This window comes from Xiphophorus hellerii, chromosome 18, assembly GCF_003331165.1.
Source record: "Xiphophorus hellerii strain 12219 chromosome 18, Xiphophorus_hellerii-4.1, whole genome shotgun sequence".
In the NCBI taxonomy this organism is placed as follows: domain Eukaryota; kingdom Metazoa; phylum Chordata; class Actinopteri; order Cyprinodontiformes; family Poeciliidae; genus Xiphophorus; species Xiphophorus hellerii.
This window is the reverse complement of record NC_045689.1, coordinates 1,275,628-1,299,420: the sequence shown is the minus strand read 5'-3', so window position 1 is coordinate 1,299,420 and position 23,793 is coordinate 1,275,628. Positions and strand designations below refer to the sequence as shown.

At 41.3% G+C, this 23,793-nt stretch overlaps 2 protein-coding genes across 4 annotated transcripts; both read left to right on the top strand.

Annotated features, from left to right (window-relative positions):
- Positions 1-771: 771 nt before the first annotated feature.
- On the top strand, positions 772-4,668 carry LOC116707802 (P2Y purinoceptor 14-like). 2 transcript variants are annotated; one of them, XM_032545383.1, is made up of 2 exons: positions 772-1,014; positions 3,122-4,668. In XM_032545383.1, the coding sequence occupies exons 1-2, from the start codon at positions 858-860 to the stop codon at positions 4,270-4,272; spliced, it is 1,308 nt and encodes a 435-aa protein (XP_032401274.1). In that variant the 5' UTR covers positions 772-857; the 3' UTR covers positions 4,273-4,668. The 2 variants fall into 2 exon arrangements, with proteins under 2 accessions (XP_032401274.1, XP_032401275.1); XM_032545384.1 differs by having other exon boundaries at positions 897-1,045.
- A 3,461-nt stretch (positions 4,669-8,129) lies between these two features.
- Positions 8,130-23,011, top strand: LOC116707803 (P2Y purinoceptor 14-like). 2 transcript variants are annotated; one of them, XM_032545385.1, is made up of 4 exons: positions 8,130-8,242; positions 14,423-14,642; positions 14,714-14,973; positions 21,212-23,011. In XM_032545385.1, the coding sequence occupies exons 2-4, from the start codon at positions 14,520-14,522 to the stop codon at positions 21,930-21,932; spliced, it is 1,104 nt and encodes a 367-aa protein (XP_032401276.1). In that variant the 5' UTR covers positions 8,130-8,242; positions 14,423-14,519; the 3' UTR covers positions 21,933-23,011. The 2 variants fall into 2 exon arrangements, with proteins under 2 accessions (XP_032401276.1, XP_032401277.1); XM_032545386.1 differs by having other exon boundaries at positions 8,142-8,255.
- Positions 23,012-23,793: the final 782 nt, after the last annotated feature.

Here is a 23,793-nt window from a genome sequence, read left to right as displayed (position 1 = left end):
TATTGGCTCTAGTGGCCTTTATTTGATCGTTAATTGACAGGAAAGTGGGTAATGAGAAGACATGCGGCAAAGGCCGCCAGACCGGGAATCGAACCTGCGACGGCCACATCGAGGACGAAGGTCTCTGCTCAACCCCGGCGCCACCACAGCACAACCATCATCAGTTATTCATATATAAATGTTACAGTTTTAAACTCATTTTAATTAGCGGCCTATATATTTAGCCTCAAACTAAATCTTTAGCTTGCTACTAAATACTGTATGTACCAAGCTAAGTATTTAGTTTCATAGCTAAATTTAGTCAGCAAGGAAAATATTTAGAATTAAACTAAATCTTTAGCTTAACTTAGATAGGAGGCTAGCTGTTTAGCTTAAAACTCAAACATGAATGAAAAGCAGGCTGAAGATGTGACTGAAGAAAGAAACCAGTTTATTTCTAAATAGGCTAAATAACCCAAATTATTGCTGGTAATCTGTGATCAGCTCCAGATGCTCCCTGTCCTGTAAAAACCCTGAATCTGTATTTATATGAAACTGGACCAATAAAGCTGGTTCTGATCTTGTTGCTGATTCCTTTGCCTCCAGCCATCAACGCTGTTACCCGGTTAACTAATGTTCATCATGAGTGTCAGTCGTGTTTATTCAGTTTTGCATCTGATTTTCATAATTGTTTTGCTGTTTTTAGATGTTTGTTAACCGGATCGGGTTTCCTCGGTGCTGCTCTCTTCAGGTCTGTTTTTATTTCATCCTAACCAGTTAAGAGTCTGACGCCAGCTCAGCACCATCATGGAAATGTCTGAAATGAGTGTTTGTTTCAGGAAGGTGTGGTTTGTGGTCACACTGACGAATGCAGCAACATGCTGCGAATGGACAGGAAAGCAGATTCTCTGCAGCAACACAGAGAATTAAGTCAACGGGTCGGAGCCGAGCAGAACCAGGACTCCGGGTCTGAGAGCCAGAGAGACAACGGCAGGGGGGAAGGTCCAATTCCAACCCTCTCACACGCAGCCAGAGGTGGGTGGCGCAACCCAAACACTGGATTCAAGTAAGAGTAGCACTCCATCATGCTTTCCTAAAAACCGGGTCCGTTAAGTTACTCAGGTAAGAGTGGAGGCATATTTGGTAAAATACGTTTAACAAATACTTGGTAAAAGTACCAAAAGAAGCAGACTTCAGTGAAGTCACCTTGATGACATTTTTAAAGTTATGTGTATATTCTAGTATTTTAAATACTAATAAATAAATATCAGATTGGGGCATAAGAAAATTTTATTTACTGTATAAAACTTGGAAAACTTTTTATTTAATTTCCCTTTGGGATTAATAAAGTATTTTTGGATTGAATTGTTACTTCCGATGACTCTACGGTGTTTACTGTATGTTCAGTCGGCCTCATCATGGCTGGCAGGTAGAAAGTTAAAACAACAAAGCTGGTGTAAGGACAGGAGGTCTCACTTCAACACAAACTGGAGGTGTCAGAGTTTGGTGCATGTTTCCTTTCCATTCAGTGAGATTACTCAGTGTGTAAAGTATACAGGAAGTTTACTTCAAAACAACATTAATCATGTAAAAGTAAAAAGTATGGTGTCGTAAAAATAAATGTATGTTTTCCTCCAAATAGTCACTCAATTAACAAGTGGTGAGATATTGTTCCATCAAACTCAGAATGCTGGACAAAAACAAATAAAATGAAGGATGACTCCTAATTTCTGTACAAAGATGATATAACTACTCAGTCATGCAACACTGTTTGGGAGTGGGGGTCAGAGGTCAGGGGGATCTGTCCGTTCTGGGATTCTGATGGTTCTGAGACATGTATTTAAAATCCATTTGAAAGTTTGAAGCTTTCTGAAGCCCTGTCTCCAGGAAGTCATCAAAACATTCTCCTCTAATAACACGTTAACGTTTTTACCAGCGCTGCTCTGAGCAGTAGCTCCTATGACGAGCTCAGCAGATCCACCAGGTGTTTGCTGATTGCTACTGGCTAGTCTGAAGGATCTGAGGGGGGAGGAGCTGCTCCTTGAAGGCGGGGCTAGGGTCATCCCAGTGTTATGCAGCTGAATGGTTGCCATGGAGATTAAAGGATTTCTCAAACATCCATGAAAGAATCAAAGCAAAACTCCAGGTTTGTATCTGATGAAAATCAAGATGGTGCCTCGCTAAGCAACAATGTATTTGTCTCTGTTCACGTTGGCTAGCAAAAGGTTTGGCCAGCCCTGGCCTGTGGTGACGTGCAGAGAGGAAACTGATGAAACGGCTCTTCCTCTAACATGGTAACAGAGACCTCAGTGCTTCCACCACACCTGGATTCAGGTGAGGGAGGCTGGTAACGGAGGTTACTCCAGGTGTCTCCGTCTCTGCCCACACTGACGTTAACATGGTCGAGGAAAATCTGGGAATCATCAGACGGCATCTTCCAGTCTGATCAACTGGACCACGACCAGAACAACATGGTCCAGTCTGGTTTTCTGGCCGGACACACAGAGCTGCACACAGAGGCAGATTTGCCTAACAAATGACTCATGCAAAAGTTGTCCCACTGTGCACAAAGATCACTTCTACTGAAGCAGCTGGGAAGATCACTACCGTGTTTTAACTGGCAACCAAAAACAGCATATGTGGCTTTTCAGCACCATTAAGTGGAATTGGAGATTTGCATGCGATGCATAAAACCAGTTTGATGATCGTTGTTTTCCCACTGACTGGTTTTGATATCTGACGTCAAACTGGCAGCTGATGACAGCAGTCACAAGCAACAGATGGAAATGGACTTAAATGTTTTCATGTGGTGGTCGCAGGTTCGACTCCTGGCCTGGCGATCTTTCCCTTCTCTCGTTGCCCTCTTTCCTGTCGAACTACTTTCAAATAAAGGCCACTAGAAACAACAAAACCTTTACAAAAAAACCTGAGTTAATTGAACAACTTCCTAACCTTTACTGCTATTATTGCCGAGGTTTTAGGCTCAGCAGATCCCGGGAACATAACGATCAGGCAATCATTTAAAAATGTAACTCAGTTAATCTAAGCATACCAATTCTGTAAGAGGACTTCAGTCTTGAATAAAAATTGCTTTGAAGTTTTATTAAACATGTTTGCATCATGTGTTATTGATCTTTTCCAGGTATGGACCTCTTTAACTGCTCCAAGCTCTCCCCCAACAAAACCAGCAGTAGCACTGTCTTCACCAACCAGGTCCTCCCGTCGTTCTACATCGTCCTCTTCGTTGTGGGTGTGGTGCTAAATGGCATGGCCGCCTGGATCTTCTTCAGAGTCCCAGCAGATTCTGCTCTGGTGGTCTACCTGAAGAACATGGTGGTGGCTGACCTCCTCATGCTGCTCTCCTTCCCCGTCAGGGTGGCGGTGAAAATGGGCTTCAACTGCTGCCACCTTTGGATTTTTAACTGCCAATTCAATGCCGTGCTCTTCTATATGTCCATGTATGTAGGAATGCTCTTCATAGGCTACATCAGCCTTGAGCGCTATGTCAAGATTTCCCAACATGCATCTTCCTCCACAAGCACCTCCTCATTCAAGATGAAATGTAGTGGAGTGTCTGATCTAAATCTTATGCAGAATACCACCTTTGCACAGGTTCTGGCGGTCCTCACCTGGGGTCTCCTCTTCTTATACTCTGCACCCAACGCCATGCTGGCAACCTGGCCAGCCAAAGACCATAACTTCACAAAATGCATGCAGCTGAAGACGCCACTTGGTGCCCAGTGGCACAGAGTATCCGTCCTTATTAACATGTCTCTATTCTCGGTAACACTACTTATCGTAGGCTTCTCCTACACCTTCATAGCTTACCAGGTCTACAAGACGTACCGCTGCATGCGGCGCGACAGCAGGGGCATCTACCGGAACTCCAACCGCAACATCTTCAGCATTCTGGCAGTTTTCTTTGTCTGCTTTGTGCCGTATCACGTCTGCCGCGTGCCTTACACCATGAGTCAGATGTCATCATCAAGCTTCAGCGAAGATACCAGTATCCTGCTTCACCAGATCAAAGAGGGAACTCTATTCCTGTCAGTGACGAATGTCTGCCTAGACCCCCTGATCTACTTCCTAATGTGTCGAAACTTCAGAAAGTCGCTTATAAGAAAACTGTCCAGTAAAAAAAGGAGGAAGCCTCCGCCAACCAATCAGAGTCTGAGCAACATGCAGAGGGGGGGATGGAGGAATGGATGCAAAGCAGGAGGAGACACTGAAAGAGAAGACAAGGACAGAGTAGATCCTGGAAGAGGAGGCAATCAGAGCACAGCAGATCCTTGATGCCCAAAAAGAGTCTGGGCAACATCTTGGCCAACAGGAGACAGAAGGATGAACATTTTTGTGCACCAATGGAGAAAGAAACTGGTGAGGAATCTTCAAACAGAGAACATTTGTGAGGCCAAAGTTGTGGTCCAAAAAACATTATGGATGGTAGGAACCTCTATTTAGGGGAAAGTTGGTGCTCTCCGTGTCCTTAAAAGAATCTCTTGTTGCACTGATATGAGACATGAAAATACCAACCAAATCAGGACACAGAGAGACTTTGTGTAAGTGGTGACTGTGAAGATATCAGTCACCATAAAGGTTTCACACAATGAGTTTTTGTTGTCTTTGTCGTGACTATATGAGTTCTGTATGTGAAATAATAAGCTGGTAATAAAAAACTGCCTAATTTTAGAGCCCTCTTTCTGTCTTGTTTGGCTTTAAGTTTGTTGAGATGATCAGAAAAAGCACCAAATGGCTCTTGGAGGCCTGAAAAGTTTATGACATGCAGGAGATCCAGAACAGAAGATTCTCTGAGGAAAGGAGGAGGATCATCCTCAGAGGTTTCATGTCAGGATTTGAAGTACCAGAAGACTAAAAAGTGGATATTTTGTCATCTGGTTGTTGGAGACACTGCAGATCCTCCTTGACGGAGAACCTGGTGAAGGTGATGTTTTGTGTCTTTACCTCAACCTGCAGGTTTCCTCCAGCAGGTGGAAACGTGATGTTCTGCACTCTAGCAAGACATCAAGAAGTCTTTGGAAAAGAAACAGCATCACAGAGGTTCAAGTTTCAGTGGATCTAAACTTTAAATTACTGCTGACTGTATATTTTCTTTAAGGCTTTTTCTGACTTATAAAGGTCAACATTTCTCTGTTTTAGCTGCAGATTCTCTGGTTTTTCCTGCTTTGAACAGTAGCACAAAGAAATAGGCCTCATTTTTATATCATACATGTATTTATATCCCATTAAAACAGGAAGTTATGGATAGCTTATTAAAAACTCCTGGAAAAGTAAAGTATTTACAAAAAATATCACTTGTATTTATCTAACAAAAATATTGGGGGTGCCAGTAATTGTGCAAACAGTGATTTTATCAGGATTATTTTGTTGAATTAAAGTCCAGAATGACTGCATTGACACACGACCTCTAATTTTTAACGTCTTTGCTGCCATCTAGTGTTTAAAGTGTGTAACAACATAAACCTGCATGCAGAAACGATTCTGCTCTGAAGTTTTCCTTCCCCATGAATTGACATCTTCATTAGTCTGTATGAGACAAACAGCTTTATTGTTGGGATATTGTTGTTCATATGCATTTTACTGGTTCTGTGTGATAAAATCTTACAAATCAACTTCTAAACAAACAATAATAAAATAAACACAGACATTCTAACTGTTAGCCAGAACTATTATTATTATTATTATTATTATTATATTTGTCACTGTCTTGTTTTTATCTTTAACTTTTTTCCTCATTTAGCCACACAGTAGTGCAGTAATGTTCATAACCACCAGAGGGCAGCACAGACTGGTACATTTTCCCGTTTTTTCTCCTTTTTAAAAATCTTTGAATATCAGGTGAGAAAGAATCCAACAGATTCCATTTATTTCTGCTTAAATAATCAATCCGATAGAATCACTTAATGTCCTTGACAGGAAGTCAGTTTTGCTCCCAATAACTGCAACATAAAACACACAGGATCTATTTTGATGAGAACCAAGAGCAGTGAAGTTGTTGGGGATAAAAATCTTTCCTGTATTAAACCGGTTTCAAACACATTTACTGTTTCATAAGATTCATTGGCTCTGATTCATTTTAAAGTTATTTTAATTTTTACCAGAAATGAAGTAAAAATCACGTTAAGTTTTGTTCTGTTTGTTAAGTTTAGATTGTAATGAAAATGAATCTCAGAGAATAAAGTCGGGGCGGTCCGGTTTGGTTCATTCAGCTGGTTGGACTCCTGGTCTGAACCAGAACTGTTGGCTTTCTCAGCAGGAGCCAAACAGCTGCTCCTCTTCCTGCTGCGGTTTGTCTAATCTTGATGTTTTTCTCTCTTCAGGGAGAATCGCTGCAGACTTCCTGGTAGCAGGAATGCTGCCTCACAAACCGGCTCAGATCGGACCGATAAGGAAAGAAAATAAACCTCAACCGGTTTTCTGAGAAACAATCTGTTAAAAATGTTAGGAGGGAGCTACTTTAAGCTCAACTGGTGGCACTGCTGGGTTGTGGGTTCAAATCCCAGCCTCTTTCTGCATGGAATCTGCATGTGACTGTTGGTTGCTTTGGTAACTGCCGGCCACCTCCATCCCTCTGCTGCCCTCAAGTGGCTCCTCCAGTTTTAGACCCATTTTTAATAATGTAAAGCATCTCCACATAACCTCTAATGCCTGGACCCCTGCAGGGTCATCAGAACCTCAGACAGAACCGCAGGGTTCCCACAGTCCAGTCAGCAGTTTGGGTCCAGGTAGAGAGAAAACGGCGGTAGAATATCCTGGTGTATTAAAACATCAGATTGTGTATTTGATCAACTTTTTGGCTGCCAACTTAAAGTTTCTGAGTAAAATGGATCAAAGTGTGACCTGAAGCAACACAGAACCAGAGTTTGAATCAACCGGCCCAAAGGTGGCTTCAGGATTGGGTCCAGTTCACATCTGGCCTCAGATTTAACCAGAACACCCAGAAGTCATGGCGACTCCAGGCTTTTCCTCTCAGGACGTCCAGAGGATTCATCAGAGAACCAGTGCATCGAGTTCAGTTTATTATTAAAGTTAGCAAGTAGCGACAGTGGAGAGGAAAAACTCCCCTTTAACAGGAAGAAACCTCCAGCAGAACCAGAACCGGGCTCAGATGAGCCATCAGTTTGTTTTTAACAGTCGAGTCTGGAGTAACAGATGTCTGAATGTTTTGATTATTTTAAAAATGTTCAATATTTCACTCTGTTTCTGATTTAAGGTGAGTTCACTGACTTCTGTGATGGCCACCAAATGGGTTACATTCAATCTTCTGTTCGTTCTGCCACTAGTCGTGTTTCCATCAACATTTTTTATGGAAAAATTAGAAATAGTTTCCTAGTTTCACAAAAAAGTTTTTACCCTCGCTTAAGGCAGTTCTTGGCTTTTCCAGGAAAAAAAGTTTAAAAAGATGGAAAGACATTATAGATCTGTGCCTTACCAGAGGCATGTGTGGTCCATGCTAGTTAGCGATACTTCCTGTTTATTATGCGTAGCGTCAACGTCTGCTTTGTCTGGCTGACTCGCTTCACACTAGTAGATGGAAATACACTTAATTCCAATTTTCTTTCTTTTTTGAGAGTTTGCTAAAATTTCACATAACAACTTGATGGAAGCATAGCTACTGTCAGCCAGCAGATCAGTAGAGGAGATGGATAGTGATGGATACCTGGTACCGAGTTAGAATCGCTCCAAACAGCAGCAGGAAGTGAAAACAATGGGGGACGAGTACGGAGCCCAGTGGGACTCCACCTGAAGGACGAACACTAAACCAACCCTGACTGAGAGATTTGATCTGCTGATGGTTCTGGATAGAAATGATGGGAACACTTTATTTAAGGAGTCTTTATGCATGTTTGACTCCTGAAGTGTCATCCAGTCTTATGCAGACCTTCTAATAAAGCGGTTTGTCTGCTCTGGAAACCCCAGAGAACCAGACGCCTCCAGCTGCAGCTCTGCTTGTTTATCTGCAGTTTCCCTGATAAACAGCGTTTCCTTCAGCAGAGCAACACAAGCTTCATTATGAGCTGCTTCCTCCTGCAAACGGGTTTTCTCTGGAAAACAGCTGACCAGGAAAACTGAAAACTGAGTTTTTTTGGTTTGCAAATGAGCAGCAGTGCAGACAGGTTTCTGTTTTTCTCTTCCTCCTCCCCCCAGCAGCAGCGAGGAGGGAAACGCTGCGATCGCAGCGCAGCTCACAGAGGGAGGAAGTCAGAGCAGTAATCTGCAGGTTCAGGCTGGCAGACGCACACAGGTGAGTCCAGCAGGTAAATCTGATCATTTCCAGCTTTAACTCTGCTGCTGATTTGGCTCTGGAGGGTTGGAGATCATCAGGTGATTCGCTCAGTAACAAGACTTGGAGTCGGATTGATTAACTTCACGTTTAGATGTGCTTCAGTCGATCATGTCCACCAGAGAGGACTTCCGTTTATCGAATCGTTGGTAAAGCTGCAGCGGTTTCACACCTGGAAGCAGGCTGGGAAGCAGCTGCTTCCTTCGGTTCACTTTTTCTCTCTGATGTGGTTCAGCGGTTTCTGCAACAGCTTCTTGGTGTGGAGAAAAGAAATCTGCAGATTGGCTGTAAATAACCCCAGAACGCGTTTCTCAGAGGCGCAGGTGAAGGATCTCAGGTGTTCTGCCTCCCAGAGGGATAAATATCCATCAGACAGACGGAATATTAGAGGTTTTAGGTATTTATAGGTTGATATTTTGATGGGTCTACCTTCAAAGCAGACGATAGAGAAGTGGGAGCAGCTTTCTACCTGGATCACGAGGTTCTGTTCTGCTTTCTAAACTCTCGCTTTTCCATTTCTCTACACGTTTTAAAGCTGATCTGTGTTTTAGGTTTAGGACTGATTCCTGACTGTCCAGTCCACCACACATTTATAGAAAAGATTATTCTGTTTGATATTAAATCTGATTTTAACCGTTCCTGTTTTGGGTTCGTTTGGGCCACAATAATAATTTCAGGATTTAAATCTTTCTGTTAAAAAAAGATTTAATCAGATTCTCTAAAATAAAAAACTTCCATCTCATTTTTCTGCCATTTGCCAAACAGAAATAATTTAATGCTTACAGACCTGAAGCAGGAAAACTTCAGTCTGATTTAATGTCAATGAGAAAAAAAAAGTTTGGATCTTTTAAAGTTTCCTGTAAACTTCTGTAGTATAAATAACATAATAAATAATCCATTTAAGGTCTGATGTTTTACAGTTTAAGTTAGAGATCCTTACATTCATCAAATCTGTGACTTTTATTCAGCAGAAATTAAACATGATAAGTTCAATTTAAATATTCCTGATTTCTGCTGAAACTAATTTAAATCTCTAGTCCCAAACATTTCAGACACCAAACCTGCAGCTACTAAACCAATAAATCAGACGCAGATGCTCCTAAATGTCCATAAAAACCAGAAATCCTCCCGCAGATTACGGATCAATACGAGTAATCAAACGTGTTCAGGGATCTGATTTGTGCAGCAAAGTTATTCATAAAACCCATTTCAGCAACAGGATGTAAAAAGAGCTTTACATGATGAAAAAGAAAATAAAACAACATTACAGAAAAAGAAAGAGTTGAAAAGTTTGAACCCAAACTAAAATTTGTGATGTTCCAGTTGTTAATAATTTCTAAGTTTAAAGAAACTCTGAGTTTTGGTAGATTAGCATAAAAACTGACAGTAGTCCTCTCAAGGCCGACTTTGGAACCTTCTTTAAGTGGCTCTGAAGGTTCGGGTCAGAGGTCAGCCTGATCTCTGGTTTCCAGCTGGAAGAACTGAAGCTCTAGATCTACAACTCTAGATCTATAACTGTAGATCGTCCCTCTTTAGTTGAAGCTCCAGTTTCTGTTCAGCTGGCAGGTTTGGCTCAGTGATCTGCTCTCGCCGTCTGATCACGTTTTGACGTCACTTTCCTGTAATTCTGGAAAAGCGACGCCTTGAAATCCAGACTGAACTTAGAAGCAGCTCTGAATGAAATCCATTTATTCTGCGGCGTTTCTGCCTGGTGTTAATATCGCTGCATCATCTGCAGCCAGATCACAGTAATGATGCTGAGGAGAACAGGATGGGCTCGAGCAAGGAGCCCTGAGGGACTCCACGGCGTTCTGCAGATTTAGCTGCATGTTAGTGTTACTGACACCATGTTAGTCAGTTTGTTAGTTTTTACATCGCATGAATCCCTCTACTTCCAGTGAGACATAAAAATGACTCAATTTGACTAATAAAATCATGCGGTCAACGGCATCAAAGCCTATTTTCATGTCAACACAGGAGCTCCTACTCATTTCTCTGAAGTTTATTTTGTTTTGTTGATCTGCTGTGATAATTAACTGATCAAAGCAGGAACCGAAACCATCTTTGTTCACACAGTTTGCTTCTCCGCTGTTTTAGAGACGACCACCAGCAGTTAGCATGCTGTTAGCGCATGCTTGCCCTTTAAATATGGGACTGAACGAGAGTCTGTCAGTCAGATACCAACTTCAGTATCATGAGCGTTCACACGTTCATCCATTGCCAACTTCTCATTGGATAAACGTCCAAAACGTGAGAAAAAACTGATGGCTAATGTTTTTGTTTGACAACAAAAACATTAGCCGCTCCCTGATGGAATGACGCCCTGGGCTGAGAGTCGATCCGCCCCGGTAAAAAACGGTCTGCATGTGAAGGGATTAGTTTATCACGCTGACCTCCGCCCTGATGTTGGTTTTTACTTCTTGATATCATGAAAACAAGAGAAAAGCATTTATCTGTTAAAATCAACAAATCGAGATCCAACAATAAACAGTGAGGCCAGAAATTCAGACTCTGAGTTTCAGCAGAAACTGGTGTCTCATCAACGTTTGATAGAAGAAGCATTAACACGTCCTTATCCAATAATCCATGAACTAAATAAAATATCAGAGAACAGGAAGCAATTTGTGATGTTACACAGTCAAAGATTAGCAGCAATAATCTGGGTTATTTAAGTTTCAAATGGATTATTTGGTTAGCTAGCTAAATATTTAGCTCAAAGCTAAACACTTTTTAAGAAATATCACTACAACATAAATCTTGTTTCTCATGAGGTTTGGGCCAACATTAACGAACCAGAGGAAAGCAGAAGGCGATCTGTAAGAGGAAGTACATTTCTTAAATTGACCTAAACCAGCCAGTGTGGCCTAATCTGGATTATTTCTTAGACGTTTAAGTAACATTTCACAACCCCAGTTGCTCTTTCAGTTTTACTGAATGAATATGAGGGAATTTTTCTGCCATAATCCAAGAGCGCACATTTTAATTTTGAAAGCAGGACTTCATGTCTTTCTTATCAAAACTTCCCGTGGCTCACAGAGCAAGTGGCTCTGTGTCTGCGCTGGTAAAGTTCCTGACTGTGTTCCCGGTCGGCCGGAGCTTTCGCGCTCGCCTCGTAGTCACGCATCACGCTGGTTTTATATTATTTTATTTTTATGATTACATGATGCATCAAACCACATCAAATGCTTTGTCCACTTAGAGTTAATGAGCGCTGAGATCTGAGAAACTGGAGCAACCAAAACAGTTTCTGTGGCTCTTATTAAAACTCAACAGACAGAAATGTTAGAGCTGCTAAAGCCACATTAGCAGCATTGAATTAAATCTCAGTTTGTTGCTCATCTCTGCTCAGTGCAGCAGATTGAACTCATCCTGCAGGGCCGGTCCCAGGCTGCATGAGGCCTGGGGCAGAATCTGACCTAGGGGCCCCGCTTGCTGCTAAAACCATCAGCACCTCTAACAGCTTCTGGGTTGGATTTAATCTGGGAGAGAGAGAGTAGATTAACTGGCCAACCTGAAAACAATCAGTTATAATTACAGTTTAATAATTTGTATTTGTGAACAAACAGATCAAACTCACAGCATCAGATTGTTGCTATGGTAACAAAACAATCTAACTATGAAGATTCTTTGATCTTTTACAAAGCAAACTTACCAGCTCCTTAAAATCTTACATTTAAATGTTAAACAAATCTTTTAATTTATGCTGAAACCATTAAATCAAATTCTTCAGCTTTGATCATCTCAATAAATAAATGTTATATTTATATATCTGTGTTAAAATATCAGCATTTATGGCCCCTGAAGCCCTGGGGGCCTCATGGAGCCGCCGACTTCATTTGGATTAAACAGAAGTGAAAATAATTGATATTCATTTTAATTTTGATTTGTTGTTTTTAAGACTAGTTTATTTATTTATTTGAGTTTATTTTGTAGGGACAGACACATCGACATAAACAAACTGAATAAAACAGCAGTCCCATGTTTGCGTCATAGTGCAATAGCAACAGCTAATTCACAGCACTTGTCCCTAGATGGGCTTTTAAAAAGTACCTCTAAAAGTTAAAATAATAATCATTTAAAATAGCACAGCATGATGTTGACGACATCTACAAACAAACAGTAAAACATGAAACATTAAAAATGGGTTCAGTTCTGTTTCCTGAACATACTAAAACTGGTTACAGACTTTAAATCAACAGGAAGTGAGTTAAAAACTGCAGATTCTCTCTCAGACAGACTTTGAGGAAAAGTGGTTCTTCGAAAGAGAAAGTTATAATTTCCATCTGAAGCTGCTCTAGTAGATCTGCTTCTACTAGTTGTGGGTTTAAATATCGTTTCACTGTCAATGTTTTTCTGTAACAAATAATCAGTAATATTTTTACATTTCCTGTCAACTTAACATCTTTTAATACAAAAACATGGCGGACGCCTCGGCGCCCCGACCGCCGGGCTCAGCAGGTTTACTGGGGGAAACTCTTCACACCCATAATAAATGAAAATGTCTGCTGTTCTGATGAACTGGTGGTTTGTAAAGTTCCTGCCTGACAAAAGATCAAGGTCGAGCTGTGAAGCCAAACATGAATAACTTTGCCACAAACAACTTGTTGTTCGGTTTTTTTCATGCACGCCGACACATAAGCAGATATTTCCTTCAACATTTTAATAAACTGAGCAGAAATCTGCCTCAGCGTGTTCTTATGATGTTATTGCTGCTTTTTTCTCTGTGGCTGACTGCAGATGTCCGATGTTTCGATAAGCTGCTTCTCACTTTCGGAGGGCAGAGATGGTGATTACTGTTCAGAACCCGACCTCAGTCTGGCCCAGAATGTTTCAGGTTGAAATAAATATGATCACGTTTTATTTTACATGTGAACCAACATCTCTGATGGAGGAGTTACCGTAAATACTGGAATAGATTCCTTACGTATTTAATTAGATGTGATGTTCATCAATACAGTAAAAGCTGGTTAACTTAACTGATTATTTTAGACATTCAACCAATAAACCAAATCTGAAATCCAATATTTAACTTTACTATGCTAAATTATGACCAAAGTTAACCTAAATTAATCTGAGTTCAGTTAAACTAAGATAGGAGATGCTAATAATAGGTAAGATTTGTTAAACTAAGCTAAGGTAGGCTAATTGTCATTAGTTTAAGTCAATTTAACTTAGATATGCTAACCTAAGTTGTCATACACCAAGCTAAGCTTTAAAGCGCTAAGAACAATTAAACTAACTAAACTAAAATATCTAAAGTCTTAGAAAAGGTTAAGAGCTGTTAAATCAAAGTAAATTAGGCTAAACATCATTAATTTAAGTCATGTTAAATATGCTAAGCTAAGTTGTAAACTAAGCTAAGTGATGGTAAAAACGGTCTATGAGTTGAGGTTGGCTAAAATAAACCAACAAAGAATCCTGTGTTCAGGTAAACTGAGATAAAATACGAGTTAAAGCTTTTTTTTTTATCAAGTAAAGCTCCGAGAGACAAGGTGTAAATCTTAAGAGTGACCCGTTTAAAAATGAAATTAATTTTAATATACATTAACCAAAGCAAAGGCAATCGAAGATAAATAAGGGTAGGCTGAGGAAAAGCTAAACAAAGCTAAGATAAATACGATAAACATAAGATAGCTAACTGAAACTAAACACAAGCTAATATTAGCTAAAAAAATAAGTCAAGGTTAGCTAGTACGTGGAAATTTAAGCTGAAATAAATTGGAGCACGCCGACACCGACATGAGCTTAGCTAAACTAAGCCAACAATAAATTTGAACTAAACCAAGCAAAACTGATAACTAAACCACACTCAGCTAAAAACGAAGGATAAAACGGTAGACTAAAATAAGTTTAGCTAAATCAGCTCCATGAAACTAAGGAAGCCAGAATAATGTGAGCTACTGTATGCTGAGATTTTAATCACCTTGTTGGCGCTAAAACATTTATTCTACCTTCACTTTAGTTTATTTTAGAACAACAACTGTCGTCTGAAAACACTTAGAAAGCAGAAAGATCCTATTTGTATCCAGTGATGAGTAGCTCAGCCACCCTGAGCTTCATTATTCCAATTCAGTCGTTTTTAGAGGACAATGCTGTCATTTCTGTTTACTGCGCTAACTGATGAATGTTTTCTATGTACAGAACCCAGCTGACGGTGCACCAGTCCCTCATCCTGCTCTGTCCTCTCTGGTTCTGATAAATCCAGTTCAGACTTCGTTTGGTGAGTCACTTTGAAGGAATGGGTCCAGACTCGCCGTCCGTCCTCCCAGAGACGATGAATAACAGTAACTCCACCGAATGTGAACCAGTTCACAAATCGACCAACACCTTCTTCATGGTGATCTACAGTCTTATTTTTCTGGTGAGTGTTTGGTTGGAGCTTTGTCGTTCGTTGTTGGCGCTGCAGTGTGACTCGGTTCCTGTCGTCCTCAGGTGGGTTTGATCCTGAACGGATTCACGCTGCGGGTTTATTTCTGCGTGTCGCAGCGCCGGGCGTCCAGCAGTGTCACCGTCTTCCTGAAGAACCTGGCGGCCTCCGACTTCCTCATCAGCCTCTGCCTCCCGCTGCGCATCATCAACTTCGCCACCAACTCCACCCTCATCCGACAGGTCTACTGCAACTTCGGCGCCTCCGCGTTTTACCTCAACATGTACGCCAGCATCCTGTTCATGGGCTACATCGCCGCCAACAGGTAGGCCTGAGCTATCACCAGCATCGACCAGAAACGACCAACTGAAAGTATCCCAGATTATTTTCAGGTCATTCCAACGCATTACAAGAAGAAAGCAACCCAAAAATTCATTCATTCATTCACATATTATCTGCCAAAGTTATACAGAAACAGAATGAAACACTATTTACGTCCTGGATCCTCTGCATAGAGATTATGTAAAGATATAAAAATTGTGACGTTCTTCGGCTGACAGATGACAAATTATGCATCTAGAAATGCAGAAATAGATTTAAAATCAGAACATAGCTTCTCTTCTGTCTGTACGGCTGACAACCTGAGTTCCCCGGGGATTTCCGCTGCCGGTGAAAAACCTTTATTTTCAGTTTTTATCAGTTTCTTCTGCTTTTCCTTTCAGAACTTCAGTTTGTTAGTTTCCTTCTTGCTGCAGAATCTGGAACCTTTACTCAGCAGTTTGAAGCCCAGAATGACGCAGCTTTACAAGAAATCTGATTTAATTTTTATTTTAAGTAGAAGAAAGTCTCCAAGGGAAAGCAACAGGAAGCTGGAGTCCTCTGCAGAGTCTTGGGTTAAATTAGCTGCATTAAGAAATAATTTACTTAGGGGAAGCTAAGTGTGCTACAGGGGCAGAGTTATGCATATAGTATCATTTTATAGCACAATCATCTATGTTACCTTCTGCTGTAATAGAAATGTTGTTTATGTCAGCTCAGAGGAGGAGCTGCGCCTGGAAGGCGGGGCTAAGTCCAGCCAGGCATTTTGCAGCTGAATGGTTGCCATGGAGATGAAAGGATTTCTCAAACATGAAATAACCAAAGCAACACTCCAGGTTTGATTTAGATGAGGGAACAACATCATAACATGATGAAAAGATCAAAAACTACAACATTAAATGAAAAATTAGCTCCAATATTAGCAGAAATGTTCCCACCACTGTGGATTAGATTAGAAAGGAAACACTGGACATATATATGGATGTTGTATTAGTAGAAAACTGAAATGAGTTGATAAAATCCATAGAAGTTAAGATTATACATAATAAACAAAAATAATAATAAAATCTAGAATAAGGAACAATATTCTTATTATTAACAACCAAAACAAAAATAAAATAGTTGAATATGAATAGATATTACAAATGTTGCTAAATTGACAAATAAAATACTATACAGTGAGATATAAACCAGCCAGAGTGAATTTTGCTTCCAGACCATCTGACCTCTGACCTTTCAGGAAGCCTCACCATCTGGTTTAGTTCTCATCTGAGAGACGAACCGGCCGGTTCTGTATGTGAACATGAGTTAGAGCTGACTGTTGAACAGCAGAGAACCTGGATTCATCCGGTCTCTGAGCGAGAGCAAAGAGCAGCAACCAGAACCAGAACACGGGCCGCGTTGACCCGGCCGGTCGCTGCCAGTTTTACTGACGGCTGATGGAAATGGAAACGTCTCACCTGCATCAGCGGCTGCTGGCGCACCACTTCCTGTCGTTTATTGACGCGTCTTGCAGTTGGATCTAAACAAAGGAGAGTTTGTGCTTCATCAAGTGTTTAACTTTCACTCTGAATAGTGCATGTACACTGACAGCAGCGCAAATAAATGAGGTTATTTATTCTCAAAAGGAACAATCTTCTCTGAGTGGCAAAAAAGAAAGAAGATAAAGTTTTAAGTAGTATTTTGTTACTTGACTTGTCAGTATAAAACAACTTTAACGCTCCTGGACAATAAAATCTGCTTTACAGCTGCATTTGTTCTATAAAGAATATGGTTTTTTACATATTTGATAAAACTGTCACCATGTCCTGTTGGTTGGGACAGATGAAGAAATGAACCAAAAACAACCAATCAGAGCCAGGAGGAGGGTCTTAATGCTGTCACTCAACCTTGTGAATGCGCTGCTAAATGTGCTGCTGGTGGAGAAACAGCTTATGGTTCCAGGAAAAGCGTTTATCCACCATCATCGAAGGCTATGCTAACTAGTCTTAGCATCATGACAGGATCTGCAGATGGAAAAAGCTGTAGCAGAACTGAGCAAAGGATTTAGATCAAATGAGCAGCACTACATGGAGAGGTGATTAACAGCGCTAAGACCCGCCTCCTGGTTCTGAGTGGTTGCTTTTATCATTGGGAGAAGGCAAAAGAGCTTGATTTTTTTCACACATTATTTGTCTCATAGCAAGTTGTCACGACTGCAGACAACTTGAAACGTGTGAAACTTTTAACAAATATGTAAAAAATATATTTTATATAAAAGTTGCATAGAGCAGCTTTAACAGGACTGAAAAAACAAAGAGAAATGCTGAAATAAAACTGTACAAACAACAACAGCTCAAAGACAAGGCAGATAAACATGGTTACCTTAACGACGCTAACGTTATTAGCGTCGTTAGCTTAGCTTCGTTCGTACATGGTAAATAATCTGTTTCAGAGATTAGTTACCGAACATCCTGAATCTCGTCTAAACTCTGTCTTCTCCCTCCGGCCTCGGCTCCATGTCCTCTTGTTTGTCTTTCCCCGTCAGAAGGCGCCACAGCACATAAACAACGATGTTTCCCACTTCCTGGAACTTTAGAGCGTAGTACAGAGGAACAGCGCCACCTGCTGACGGAAACAAGAACTACAGCAAGTGGTGAAATAAAAGCAAGATAGCATTTATTAAATACTTTTCTCAGGCATGAATTTTTACACGTTTGCATGTTTTATTCTTTTCCTTGTCTCTTCTGTCTGACAGACGGAGGATATAACTGATAATGGCTGATATAACATTTGATCTAACTGATAATTTAGCAAAAATTAGCACAAAATTTAAGCTACTGCACTTTGAATAAAATTCTGTTTCTGTTCTCTACTAATCTGGAACAAACATCCAGAAAACTGCAAAACTGTTGAAACACCGAGAACCAAGTTACATTAGATAATCAGCAGTATTGATTATTATGGTCTGGATTATAACTTTTCATGATCTCTCTTCACAATAACAATGTTATGACCTGTTGGATCAACGTCAGGCAGAAAATAATTTTTTGTATTTTTTTAATGTTAAAATGTTAAGTTAAATTGCTTACATAATCTTACAGTGAAAAGTTTTGGTTTTACTCCAGACAGTTAAAAAAATTCTTATGTTTTATTTTTTCTAAAGCTTTCGATGGGAAAAGGGACTTGGCCATTCAACTCCCTCAGTCTGATTTTCTCAGTCCACTTCCTGAAGTTATGCAGAGGGGAATCCTGTTGTTTTCACGCTCCCACTGAGCCGCTGCCGTTTTATGAGTAGAAAGTAATGTGAGTCATTTTATACTCTGAGTGTTTGGCAGCGCATGTGACGGTTCTGTAACTCAAACATCTGGATTCCAGGAAAATGTGGGCAGGTTGTTTGACATCCTTCTGGCTCAGGTTGGGTGAAATATGAGGCGTTATCATCTAACAAAAAAATAAGTGTGTTTAAAATCTATCCGGTCAGCGTTTTGAGCTCAGACTGCGTCTTTATTGGTCTTGACTTGTTTAAGATCATCCAGGCTGTGATTCATTAGAGCTGAAGCAGGAATTACAGACCAAACAGACCCAGAGCTTCAGCTGGGATTTTTCCACTTCCCTGTTTTCACAAGTTCATTTTATATCTGATTGTTGCCAGGGCAACAAGATCACTGCTATGTAAAGAACAACAAGAAAATATTAAAACAGAGCCGGGACGTGTCTGAGCCCGACGGCTGGTTTGGTCTGTTTACTTCCTGTTTCTTGTGGGCGTGGCCTGCCTCCCTCCTCTACCGCTAATCGCAGCATCTTGTGCTAAATTTGCACATTTTTGCATGTATCTGTGTGGTCAGAGTCTCAGGAGCTGCAGATCAGATACCAGATCAGGTCTTCATGTGAGCACATTAACATGAGATTCACACGCTGAAAGTCGAGAAGAGGGTTTAAGGATGTGGTTTAGCGAACGCAGACGAAACTTCATGCTAACTTCCTGATGTTTGCTACTCAGCACTAGAGCTGAAATGTCTTTTGTTCTGAAGACTCAGAGCTGTGGTGTGAAATGGCTGCATGCACTGAGCCCGGTTGTGGTTCTGCTGGACCAGAACCCAGCAGAACCAGATCCAGCTTCCTGTTTTTCCTCTCTGCTGTTGCCATATGCATGAGGGGTTGCTGCAAAGTCAACGACACAATGCGAGCGTCAGTCCGTCAGTCCGTCCGTCAGTCAGTCAGTCAGTCAGTCCGTCAGTCAGTCAGTCAGTCCGTCAGTCAGTCAGTCAGTCAGTCAGTCAGTCAGTCAGTCAGTCAGTCAGTCAGTCAGTCCGTCAGTCAGTCAGTCAGTCAGTCAGTCAGTCCGTCAGTCAGTCAGTCAGTCAGTCAGTCAGTCAGTCAGTCAGTCCGTCAGTCAGTCAGTCAGTCAGTCAGTCAGTCAGTCAGTCAGTCAGTCAGTCAGTCAGTCAGTCAGTCAGTCAGTCAGTCAGTCCGTCAGTCAGTCAGTCAGTCAGTCAGTCAGTCAGTCAGTCAGTCAGTGTCCTGCTGGTCCAGGAGGAGAGACGGCTCCAGGCTCTGCTGGGTTTCCCATAGAAAACTCTTAATTTGAATAACTGAGCTTGATAACTAGGATCAATGGAACGTTTTTTTAAGTGCTTCTAGTTTCCTGGAGGTTTTTCTTTTCCACTCATTTTCAGTCCAGCCCTGTTTTTGTTTGAACCATTCAGGAATATGAAGCCTCCTAATCTCAGTTTAGTCAAAACATAAAGAAGTGAATTTAAGATCGAACCAAGATGCTTTACTACCAGCACCTTCCTACAAGGCGACTTGTTCACATTTTAAAATGTTATCCATGAAAACTGAGAGGTTACACTCTAACAGAAAAATACTCCAACTAACTGATGTGTAAAGCACCGTTAGCTCAGACTCAGTCGACCCAGCTGAGAATCTGGCTTTTTCTGAACATGAATCCAAATAGGTATAATAATCTGATATCTATTTTTATCTCTACAGCTGCTTTCAAACTCGGCCTGTGAAGTTACCTGCCTGCCACGTTGTACGAACTGTGGACAGACTTGGCTCTTGTTGCCTGTTTCAGATCGTATTTTACTTCTTTTCTTTCCTTTTTTATCTCCATCTTGAAACCTTTTGACTTTGCTGCTCGAACCTTTAGGGCCTGAGAGTATTTTACATTCAGAGTCTGAAACGTTTCATCTACAGAACCGAACAATCTTCTCTGTTTTGAAGGTTTTGTTCTTTTCTGAATTTTTTTACTGGCAGCTGCTGGTTTGACTGAGTAAATCCTTAGATTGTTTGTTTGTGCCAGTTCTGGCCAAAAACACAGAATCACTGTGCTGGGATTGATGGATTGGTGTGACAGTCTGGACTTGGAGAAGTGGGTAAATGTACGGTTGAGGCGGCTTAGGTTTCGGTTTTGGATGTTCAGTGATGTTGTGATTAAACTTTGATGCTACGTATTGCTTTATATCCGTCCAGCCATCTGTCTTCTCCCACTCCTCACCTGAAACCAGGTGGTGGAGACTAATCCTCCTTCAGCTGGTGTAAGATAATCTCCCAACTTATGATTCTGGCTGGAGCGTCTTATCCAGGAACGAGTCCAGAAAGCATCTATGATCCCTGAACCTCAGCAGCTCCTTTAAATACATTTATTTTCCGTTTTTCCTCTTTTAAATGGTCCGACACCAACTATGTCAGAGTTCTGAGTTTCAACATGAAACTGGCTCTACTCTACTGCCCTCTAGTGGAATTACAACACAAATATAATTCATTTGCTCCAAACTTAAGAAGAACCTTAAAAATGGATTTTAATATAAATTACTGTTTATTTGTTTAGTTCTTTTTGTCATTGATGTAATTCTTAGGCTGGTTTTTATCTCTTATCTTTTCTGTCTAATTTTAATGTTTCTTGCTGCTTCATCTGCTAGTTTCATATAAAGGTACTGTGAATAGTTTTTGTAGATCAAACGTAGTTTAAACCAGACTTTTAAGAATAATTAACACAAACCAAACCTTTGACACGTGAAGGTGAGTCGGTCTCCAGAGTCACTGCTTTCTGTTTTGATTAAACTGGTTTTTGTCTGTAACAGGAAGTCCTGGTCCTAAACAACCACAAACCCCCCATTAAACAGTGACAATGATTTAACTATAATCAGTCTGTTGAGGGAAACTTCACATCCTGAACATGTCAGCCTAGTTTTTACCCAAACCACAGCTGGAATCAGTTTTACTGGGTTTTTCCTTTATGACGGCTCTTTTTCCTGCAGGTACATGAAGATCGTCCATCCTTTGGGAAATCACTTCATCCACAAGGCCCGAGCCGCTTACATCATCTCCATCTTGACGTGGGGTTTCCTCCTGACGATGACCAGCACCTACGTGATCCTCTCCCTCCTCACCCAGAAGTCTCAGGAGAATCTGCCCGGTATGGTCAGCTGTGACGTCCTGCACAGCGTTCAGCTCAGACTCCTCTACAAGGTCATCCACACCTGCTCCGCCGCCATCTTCTTGGCCGTCCTCATCAGCCTCATCTGGTTCTACTACAGCACCTCCCGCAGGCTGGCGCAGGCGCAGAAGAATCAGTCGATTACCAGCAACTCCAAGAAGCTCGCTAAGTCCCGGCGGAACATGCTGGTTCTGGTCACGGTCTTCTGCATCTGCTTTGTCCCCTACCACCTGATTCGCCTTCCCTACGCCTTCATGAAGACGCTGGTCTGCTTCTGGAGTGGGTGGTTCTGGTACCTGAAGGAGCTGACCGTCCTGGTGTCGGTCCTCAACGTCTGCTTGGACCCTCTCATCTACTTCATCTTCTGCAAGGCGTTCCGGGCCCAGATGAGCATGAGATCTTCAAGGAGCATCAACAACACGGACAGTCCGACGCAGGTGGACACCACCGACAGGCGGAGCAGCGACGGATGGATGAACTCCCTCAGGAACCTCAGGAAGTTGTCAGTCGTCTCACTGACTAAGCAAACCAGCGTGGTGTAGACTTCACACGCTCCTGAACCGATCTTTTACCAATGTCAGAAAATCCAGACTGGAAGTTCAAGGAAACCCTGTAAATCCATCTTAGAGTTATTGAAGGAACCGAATCACCAACAGATCCTGAACCTGACACCAGTGGAGGGAAGTTGTTGATCTTCACCTTTAATAGTTTAACTTGAACATCCTCTTCTGAACAGGAAGAACACAGAGATTTTCTCAAACAGTTACATAAGTTGTATCATATAATCTCATAAGCATCAAGGTCAACACATTTTTGGGACTTTATTCAGTTATTTGACTGAAATTGACAGTAGAGTCATCCTGACTGTTTGGTTCACCTTCCTTGGTGTTGACCAATGATTTTCAAGGTTTTACAAACATCTCCCAGAATCTTTCTAAACCTTCGGCTTTTTCACTCGTGCTTCAGGTTCAAATGAAGCGAGTCTGAAAGTCAGTCCATTAGAGGTCCATGTTTCCGTCACCGTTTCATTTCTGCACATTTTTAAGTATCACAGCAGAAAAGGTGGTTGGACCAGCAAAATCCAAAATCCTCAGTTTCCCAACATCATTTTTCTGCTGGCTTGATGTGGTTTTTGAGTTAATGTGCTAGAAGGGAGATGGAAACACATTTTGCAGAATAAGGTCTAATTTTCCCATCCACTGGTCTGGTGTGCCTTACCAGAAACACAAAACTCAGGAATATCTCAAAGTCCAAGCTTCCAGCTTGGAGGGGAAGACTTTTCACTAATCTGAGATGTGTGGTCCATGTTAGCTAGCAACCCCTACTTCCTGTTTATTACGGCCATGCGTAGCGTCTGATGAAATCACACTCTGATTAATTCACTCCAAACCAGACGATGGAGACGCTTATTTCACATTTTTCGTTTCTTTTTAGCAACATTTTAAAAGTTTGCTTAAAATTCACATCACAACTGGATGGAGCTACGGCACCGTTAGCACCTTTAGCAGCTCAGGTAGCAGCTGTGAGAAGGCCAAGGTGTGTCTTTAAATGAAATGAAACGATGGGATTCTCTCACTGACCGTCCCTGATCAAAGGTTCTACGATGTGAACACAGAGACCAGTGAATGTCACATGCAGGCTAGTTAGCTTAGCTTCAAGTTGATGTGAATTATGTGCAGAAACACAACAGCTGAGTCAAAGAGAAAAGCTGTTGATTTACCGGGCCATCTACATTCTGACTTTCAGTGACGGTCATGAAACCTGAACCAGAGGATCTAGAAGTTGACTTTGCTTGGACGTGTGTGGGAATCTGGTGGAGGAGCCGCTGCTTCTCCGCTAAAATAACAGTTTTTCACAACAAGCTGATCATCTGCACGGCCGGTTTCATCAAACATCTCTTTGGGAATCACTTGTTACAGTCGAAGCTCATCGTTTTTCTGAGGCTCTGCTGAGAAAGGGAACCAGCTGGTTCTTTTCCAGGTCTCTGGTTTGTCCATGAAAATCTGTGGCTTCAACAAAAACTGTTTTTCTGATGAACGTCCTGAACAGGAACTGGATCAGAACATCAAGAAAAACCTCCAGACGTGGTTCTGTTTAGTTCCTGCAGGTAGTTTCAGTTCCTGAGAAGAAGCTCCAGTTGTGGATGTAACAGTTCAAACCTCCTCATCTCGTTCATAATCTCCCAATAATCACCTAATAATCCCGTTTTCCAGAGTTTTAGTTGCACTGGTTCCTTTAAATGTGAAGAGTCAAAGTTCACGTCTGATTGGTCCACTAAACAGGAGTGAATGTAGCGCTGGGAAAAAGTATTTATACCCTTATTGTTGTCTTCTCTTGCATTAAGTAAATGTCAGATTATCAGTTTATTGTTAATCTCAAATAAAGATAACCTGAGAAAACATA